A 9,257-nucleotide genomic window follows, 5' to 3' on the forward strand; every position below is an offset into this window, starting at 1 on the left:
TCGATATCGACTTCCACTATATATTGGCAGCAGGAGGTTGGCCCAGGTTTTCTTAAATTTTGTGCAATTAATATCTCCAAAATGGATCCGGAAATAAAAGAAATGATACGTCCGAAATTCGATTCACTGAATGGTAAAGATACGACCATCCGGACCCTTGAGATCACGTTTTTCTCGTCCATTGCAGGTGAGTTATCCCCTCCTAAATTTTCACGTTAATTGTGTTGTCCCACATACCGCAGTTAGTGTATTGTTTGACTTGAAAAGAAACAACTGCAGCTTCGCATCCGTGAATCCGTGATAATTTTGAAAGAATTGAACTAAGATAGATATAGGACATTAGATATTAAAGCTTAACTTGAATGTGTCATAAGCCCTGTATATGTTTTATCAACGGCTTGGTAAATTTGAACATCCTAAAAAAGTAAAAATTAAATTCAAAATCCTCAAATTTTATATGAAATTGAATTTATTTGAATTTGAGCCTTTTGGCAAGACTTCCATATGTCCCCTCCATTAAAATTTAAAAAAAAATATGAAGAAGGTTTATCAAGAATTATCTAACATATATCTAAGAGATTTAAGAAGGAAAAGTTGGATACATACCAAAATATGGCTGTTTATTCCGTCAAAAATTTGAGTGTGTGTAATTCCCAATGCCTGGCATCGGTTTATTTAATCAGAAATATAAATACCCAATACTCTTGGAGACTAGTCGTAATATCGGTTGATAATTGTTATGAAACCCATGGCTTTCAACAATTCCTGCTAGCTCAGTGAAGGCGACAGACTGGAGATGCTTCGTTCTGCAGCGAGAGGTTCGAATCCAAGTTCCCACCGGAAGTAAGAAGAAAAAAAAGAAGAAAAAAGAGAAAAACAGAAGGGGGTTTTGGGGCACTATTTTTAAGAATTAGTTGAGGGGACATATATATGGAAGTCCTTCCAGACTTTTCTCAATTTCAGAGCTCAATGCAAAATGGTTCTAGTTTTTATTTGTAGACTGTGTCACTTGAACTTTTTGATAGGCATTTGGATTTCAGCCTTACCTTTAAAATCCAATGTCATGAGATGTAAAACTAATGTATTTTTGTGTGTGAATGTGATGCATTGTTTTAACCACTCATTCAATGAACAAGGTTATGATATACAGGGCTCCACACTAACCCATTTTTTCTACTGGTCCAACCTATTCATGTCGGACCAGTAGATACCCAGTTTTTCAAATTTTTACTGGTCCGAACCTAAAATCTACTGGTCCCAAAAAATAAAGAAAACATTAAAAAAAAAGGCGCAAGTTTATTTTTCTAGCCTTTCGTGACCCCCCCCCCCGTAAAACGAAGGAATGAAGGACAAAAAGAAAGCAAGACAGAAACGAAGAAAGTAAGAAAGAAAGAAAGAAAGAAAGAAAGAAAGAAGGAAAGAAAGAAAGAAAGAAGGAAGGAAGGAAAGAAGGAAGGAAAGAAGGAAGGAAAGAAGGAAGGAAAGAAGGAAGGAAAGAAGGAAGGAAAGAAGGAAGGAAAGAAGGAAGGAAAGAAGGAAGGAAAGAAGGAAGGAAAGAAGAAGGAAGGAAAGAAGGAAGGAAAGAAGGAAGGAAAGAAAGGATGGAAGGGAGGAAAGAAGGGAGGAAAGAAGGAAGGAAAGAAGGAAGGAAAGAAAGGAGGAAGGAAGGAAAGAAGGAAGGAAGGAAAGAAGGGAGGAAAGAAGGAAGGAAAGAAAGAAATAAAGAAAGATTGAAAAGAAAGAAGGGAAGAAAACAGAGGAAGAAAGCTAAAACTATTTCATAAATTATGTTTCTTTTTTGGCTCAATTAAAATAGCTACGAAAGAAAGTCAGAAACCAAGTGTATCAACACACACATAAATGCATATGTGGGGCTAATATGTATACAGACGATACCACCCGAAACCCGATCTGTTTGAACCAAACAGAAGTGAAAATGTACCCTTTTACTGCTTACAGATGACAGAGTTACTCCAATTTTTAGGAAATATGGACATTATAAGAGCCTTTCATGAGTATGAACCGTGAATTTTGACAGTTCTGTGAGAGATTTCTCCCAGAGTTTAGCCAAGCTTCGTTCGCGTAGCCAGTAAAGAAATTACCACGTGAGTTGTGTGGCTGGCTCGCTAGCTACATATGTACACTGTATCTGCTCTAGTAGCAATTACGTGCGATTCATTCTGTGTGTATTCTGTGTGTGAATGATAGAATTTATCGGGGGGGGGGGGGGGAATGGTTTGCAGTGAATTTGACCATTTCTGGAGTAGTTATTGGCCCAACAATGGTTTTTATTACTGGTCATGTCGGACACTTAAAATCTTGCTGTTTTTTTGAAAAATTACTGGCCCGACAATGATATTTTTTACTGGTCATGTCGGACCAGTAAATCTTCCTATTTTTGAAAATCTACTGGCCCGACGGCGATTTTTACCGGTCTGGGACCGTCGGACCGCCGCTAGTGTCGAGCCCTGTGATATATCCTTGTTCTCAGTTACATCTCCATGTTCTCAGTTACATCTCCATGTGTGGCAAAATAAGGGTGGCAATGTTTGGCCTATTTTCTCTTTTTTGTGGGACAAATGCTTGATTTTCTTACACTGTCAATTTTCATTACAGCTATTCATTATATAACTTTACTCTTATTGTAAATTTCATTTTGGAAATTATTTTTTTCTTAATTAAAAATAGAGATTGAAAAATGAAAATTTTCTTGCCATATTACTCTCCACCAATAGAGGGCGTACACAAAAATATGCCCAAAATTCAAGTTTTTGAGCGTTCTGGTAAATACAAAAATTATACTAATGAAAAATAAATTGCAACTGTATGGAAATTAGTAATTTTGGTAACAAAAGTGATATTTTAATGATTTTTTAAAGTGTGTGCTCTGTATAACATTGGCATACCATAGTCCTACCTGTAGATTCTCCACAGGCAGGATGGTAGCAGTGAACAAGTGGTTCTAACCAGTTCCATGTTCTAACTAAACATATTTTGATCTAATCCTAAACCCTAGACTCTCTAATTAATTTAATTCCATTGTCTTAAAAATTTGGTAATTGTAAGAAGTAGGAATGCAAATATTGGATAATTTTGTGTTTTTTTCTTTTAATTTTACATGCCTAATCCCTCCCGACTCGACGCCCCTTTGTTATATGGCTGCATTATTTCTAAAATTTCTTGAATAAATGTGCAGAGCTAGGAACTAAAAAAAATGTTGTTGGTCTTGCTTCATCAGTTTTGAATGTACAATTATGTAATTGGTGCTTTTCAACCCAATACTATTTGCATGCAACACTGCTGTATCACTGCACTGTATAATAGTAATACATTCTAGAATTTAAAAGATCAAAATTCAGCATTAATTAGTTGATGAGAATACAAATTATTGAGAATCAGAGCCAATAGCACAAGAAAATTTCATTATTGCAAGTTGTTTGTGAATTACGGACTTACAAAAGCTTTATGAAACACCCACTTAGTAAAATGAATCACAATTTTTTTTTGAAGTTTTCCGTAATTATAAAAGTTGTCATTTTCCATCTTTATACAGGTGCTGGTGCAAGTGCTCTATCGTTGGCCATCAGTCCCAAGGGTTTGGCCGAATCAGCGCTCAGGACTGCCTCACTCACAGCTACATGTGGTAAGATATTGAATATTCAATTTAATAGCCAGCCCCTCCAAAATCAGCGATTTGTTGCCAAAATGAATTTGGGGAATTTTATTGACACTGAATAATGAAAAAGCACATCCTAAGCTTTACAAATGATATATAACTTGTCAATATTGATCAACAATAACTTTCACAACTAATTGATCGAAAATCAAATGTAGGACTCTAGGAGAGTTAACAAATATAAAAAGACAAAACAAGGCTTGAAGTTGGGCGTTCACTCAAGCCTGAGATCTCAGGTCAGGGTTCCCAGCCCATGAGGGAAATCAGGGAAAATTATTTTACTTTTTCCAGTCGGAAAAATCAGGGAATTTGATAAAAAAAAATACCTCAAATCAGGGGTAAATGCCTCAAATGAGGGAAAAATCAGGGAATTTTGATCAGCCCAGAAGTCGAAAGCATGGTAGTAAGACTCTGTTATACTTTGTTGCATATCAAAACATCATCCATGGAATGACTGGTTATGGTGGTACTATTAGTTTTACATTAATTGTTTTTATACTGAATATGTATTTCACTGCAATAATTTAGAAAACATACAAAACTGGGAATGGGTTTAAACAATTATCATGGAATTTTTAAACTTCATCAGGGAAAATCTGGGAACCCTGAAGGTACACATGGTCCAATGCTTCCTCCCTAGCCAACATATGCATTGAGTCCTCTGTCTTCTTTCTATCTACACCACATATAGCCCTCACTTAGTCTGCAGGCACAGACCCTAATTGAAACTTTGATCAACAAGTGGGTTTCATGCATAGACTACCACATACAAAACTTACTCTTTCACTTCTGAGCGAGGGGGCCTTCAGTACACAAGGCATTAGTAGGCTGCACATTCAGACCCTTAGCAGGAGTGAAGGGTTTGCACAGCAGACTAGCTCTCGCCATTGCTCTCCCCATCCTCCTCAAAATACCCATCTCATTTTCACTCAAACTGTTTCATCTTTCATATGAATGTTCCCTAAACTTCATCCATGCAAACCACGTTCTAGCTGTCGCAGCTACTTCCAACAACCACCCACACTTACCCTACACTGTGTATAAATTTTGTATCCACTCCTTCATATAACATTTTCTTCTGTTCCACCATTCCTCCACACAAAAGCTCTCTTGGCAAGCTTGGGTAACCCTCTTCATCTTTGTGCATTATCTTGTTAGATTTTCGTGAAAATCATTTGCTCTTAAAGGTCAAGTTCACCTCAGAAAAATGTTGATTTGAATCAATAGAGAGAAATCAGACGAGCACAATGCGGAAAATTTCATCAAAATCGGATGTAAAATAAAGTTATGACATTTCAAAGTTTCGCTTATTTTTAACAAAATAGTAATATGAACGAATCAGTTACATCCAAATGAGAGAGTCGATGTCACTCACTCACTATTTCTTTTGTTTTTTATTGTTTGAATTATACAGTATTTCAATTTTTACGAATTTGACGATTAGGACCTCCTTGCCTGAAGCACAAAATGTTAAAATAATGGAATTCCACATGTTCAGTTTCCACGGTAGAGGATTAAAACTTCATTTCACATGACAATGACTAGAAAATCAAATATTTCGTATTTCATATAATAAAATACAAAGGAAATAGTGAGTGATGTCATTAGATCCCTCATTTGCGTACCGAGATGTGCATATAACTGTTTTGTGAAATGAAGCGAAACTTTAAAATGTCATAACTTTCATATTTACATCCGATATTGATGAAATTTTCAGTGTTATGCTTGTTGAATTTTTTCTCTTTTTATTCAAATCAAGTTTTCGTTGGGGTGGACTTGTCCTTTGATAGACAGCGAGGTGCAAGCATTTGAGTCACTTTTTTTTAAAGTACAAGTTTTGTTCTTTTCCAAATATTACCTTGATTTATTTTGTGTTTGTTTCATCACAGCTGCTGTAGGTGCCATCTTTGCCACGACGACAGGTGCCACTGCGTCATTCAGAGGAAAGGACACGCCCCTCAATTATTTCATTGGTGGATGTACATCAGGCCTCTTCTTAGGAGCTAGGAGTAAGTGGCCTTCATCTTTTTTGGCGAACATAGGCATGATGTTGAACTTTTCATGAACACATGTGGTGATGATAATGATGATGGTGATGATGATGATGGTGGTGATGATGATGATGATGATGATGATGATGATGATGATGATGATGGTGATGATGGTGGTGATGATGATGATGATTATGATGATTATGATGGATGGTGGTGATGTTGATGATGATGGTGATGGTGATGATGGTGATGATGATGATGATGATGGTGATGATGGTGGTGATGATGATGATTATGATGGATGGTGGTGATGGTGATGATGATGGTGATGGTGATGATGGTGATGATGATGGTGATGATGATGATGGTGATGATGGTGGTGATGATGATGATTATGATGGATGGTGGTGATGATTATGATGATGGTGGTGATAGTGATGATGGTGATGATGGTGATGATGATATGGTGATGATGATGGTGGGGATGATTATGATGGATGGTGGTGATGATGATATGGTGATGATGGTGGTGATGATGATGGTGATGATGATGATGGTGATGGTGGTGGTGATGATTATGATGGATGGTGGTGATGATGATGGTGGATGGTGGTGATGATGATGATGGTGATAGTGATGATGGTGGTGATGATGGATGATGATGATGGTGATGTTGATAGTAATGATGACGACCTCGGTGATGATGATGATGACGCAGAATGGTGGTGGTCATGATGAGGATGATGTTGATGGTTATGGTAATAGTGGAGATTAAGATTGATTTCTTAAATTGCCCAGACCTGTCATTTGATCATCAAACCAATATCTCATTTTCTCTTATGACTTGACTAATACTTTGATCCATCTCTCTTGTTTTCCTCCTCACCAGTGCAAAGTATGGGAGTCGGTTCCGGTGCATGTGCAGCCTTCGGAAGCTTAGGGGCCTTCTACAAATACTGGAAAATCAACGAGTGGGGACCCTTTATTCCACCACCAAAATATTAATTAATTCTTACTGCTAATCTAATTATTTTAACCCATTGCCTATTGTTGTCAGGTAATCCCAGTACAAAGCATATGGGATTACATAATTCGGTAGTCAATGGGTCAAGTTACATCAGGGTCCGGTTTCATAAAGACTTGTTATAATAACAAATGCACAATATCTATAACAAATTTACTATCAGCCAATCAGATTGATGGATTTCAGTAGCTTTTAACTGTTATTACAAATTTGTTATTCTAACAAGATTTATGAAATCGGTCTCTGGTTAGAGTGGTGCATGATGAATGAGAGTTTGAGATTTAAAAAAAAAATATGAGAATCACTTTGTGACCTCCTTTCAAATACCATGAAGCTAACAAATGTCTAGTTGAAGTCGGGAAAGGAAAATATATGAACTTCATGTTTGAATGACTTATTTGCTCCTCGGTATTTGCCATTTTCGTTTAACTAGTCAAATATTTTTCTCAGCTAGAGATCAGATGAAAATGTTCCATGGTAAATGAATGGGAAAGGTGGCCTTTCTTGTTCTCCAATACCTCCATTAAAGCCACTGGCTTCTCAGTTTGAGAAGGATGTGAATGGCACATATTTTATCGAATTGGTCCCTTAATTTAGCCTCCTCAACAATTTACCTTCCATTATTTTTAGCTAGAGTTCGGATTAGGATGGCGCTCTTTCAAGAAGGCAGTAAAGGGGCCCCATCTTGTTCTCCAATACCACCATAACCCAATAACTATTCAGTTTTTGAAGGTATGTGAATAACACATACTTTTAATAGTGGGTCTCTGGGGTAAATTCTGAGTATGAAGAAGGAGTTGCTGTACATACATATCGTCATCTGTTACAGTTCAGTCTGCCGAGTCTTTGTAAAATTCAATTTGTACAATAGCTTGAAGCTGGGGTAATAATAGCAGAGCCCACTTGGAGAACAGTTTTCAGAACTGAAGTGGCTTCCGTGGGTAAATATACATGTACCTATATTATTATTATTCATTCAGTCAGTCAAATAAATGGCCAAGTGGAAGCAATATTCATACCAGAGGACTGTGTCATGAAGGTCTGAAGCACTTGTCAGACGTCCCACCATGATTATTTTTTTCCAACAGGATAACAGTAAATGGCAGGCCAAAAATTTATTTTGTTTTTTTCAGGGGCTACCTTTCACAACTTACTGCCTGGTTCTGAAACATTGGATTAAGTTTTATCATTGTAATGAATGGGATTTACCAGGACTCCTTTTTTAGTTTTCGGAGCTCTTTAGGGCCGAAATTTTTGAGTTTCTGGAGCTATTTTTGGCATTTTGGGGGCGAAGTAACATCAAGCCAAGATGTAATCCTTTTCCCTGGAGTCGTGCTTCTCAGCCAATCAAAATCAAGGAAAGCTGTCGTAACTGACAACTTTATAGATGACAGATGTTGCTGAAATGCACGCCAGGGCTCTGTAACACAAACAATAGCAATCAATCGCTAAATGAACTGACCAATCAATATCAAGGTTACACATGCATTTGGTTTAAAATACTGGGACCAATCAGTGCTGTTCTTTTATATTAGCAATCCATCGCAAACCTTTGTGTTACAGAGCCCAGAACATGCGAAGCATGCATTTTTGAAGTAAAATAACTGCATTGTTTATGACTTTATATAGGATTGATAATCAAGAATGATGTATTTTAATCATTTAAATGCATGTCACGGTACATAGTGTGTTGGTATCCCACGATACATGTATATTGATCCATGTATTCATGAATATTGAAAGTGGCTTCTACCAGACAAACAAGTAATATAAAAGCAGAAAGAATGTAAACAAATCTCCAGTCCCTTTTAATGGAAGTTCCCAGCTTAGCGAGTCAGTTTGGACAATATCAGTGAAATCCTTGGATTTGATTGGCTAAAGGAGCACTGGTTACTGACTTACTGTGGTAACACAGCTCTGGCAAGCATTGTTATTGTTAGACAAGGAGAGCAGGCAAAATAGCTTGATCCCTTGCTGATCTCATTGAAGTTGTGTCTCTTCATCATGCATTGTATAAGGAGAGCATGTGAAATGGCTTGCCCCTTCACTTGTGAAAATGACCTCTCAAATTATTCTACCACTCATTAAAGCTATCTCATGGAAGTCGTGTGTATGTTGCATTGTACATAAATAGAATTTACATGAATATTTCAACAAATGTTGAATTAAATGTCTTTGAAAAAATATTTTGAGTTTTATTTTCTTGTATGTTCTTGTTTTTATCAGCAAAATGTATAATCAGCTCTGTTAAGATTTGAAACCCAATAGATGCAATCCCAAACCACATTTTTGTAATACAGGTATTTTTTTCAATTGTCTGAGATCCATTTTCATGATATTTTTCTTTCAAGTCTTTTGCATCTTTTAAGACCATATTTGTGACTTCTGTGCACCACAACATTTGGTATGTCACACTGGACCTCTACAACTGAAAAAAAATATTTCTGTCCAATAAAAAAAGGGACGGCATCAAATCATGAACATATTTTTCCTCACTTTTAATGATTGAGATCAATTGATGCTAGTCTTGATCAAAACATTGCCGCAGAAAACTAAATGAGAA

General features: G+C 36.7%; 1 protein-coding gene across 1 annotated transcript; it reads left to right on the forward strand.

The window, feature by feature from the left end:
* LOC121417127 (NADH dehydrogenase [ubiquinone] 1 alpha subcomplex subunit 11-like) lies at nt 1–8,880 on the forward strand. The gene is made up of 4 exons (XM_041610708.1): nt 1–187; nt 3,554–3,643; nt 5,566–5,685; nt 6,560–8,880. The coding sequence occupies exons 1-4, from the start codon at nt 82–84 to the stop codon at nt 6,673–6,675; spliced, it is 432 nt and encodes a 143-aa protein (XP_041466642.1). The 5' UTR covers nt 1–81; the 3' UTR covers nt 6,676–8,880.
* Nucleotides 8,881–9,257: the final 377 nt, after the last annotated feature.

Source organism: Lytechinus variegatus, chromosome 6, assembly GCF_018143015.1.
Source record: "Lytechinus variegatus isolate NC3 chromosome 6, Lvar_3.0, whole genome shotgun sequence".
In the NCBI taxonomy this organism is placed as follows: domain Eukaryota; kingdom Metazoa; phylum Echinodermata; class Echinoidea; order Temnopleuroida; family Toxopneustidae; genus Lytechinus; species Lytechinus variegatus.

Bases quoted from the DNA above. Each gene is read 5' to 3' on its own strand.
- LOC121417127 (XM_041610708.1), top strand. From the start codon at position 82: ATGGATCCGGAAATAAAAGAAATGATACGTCCGAAATTCGATTCACTG. The intron at 188-3,553 runs GTGAGTTATCCC...ATCTTTATACAG, and splicing joins GTTTTTCTCGTCCATTGCAG to GTGCTGGTGCAAGTGCTCTA. The intron at 3,644-5,565 runs GTAAGATATTGA...GTTTCATCACAG, and splicing joins CTCACTCACAGCTACATGTG to CTGCTGTAGGTGCCATCTTT.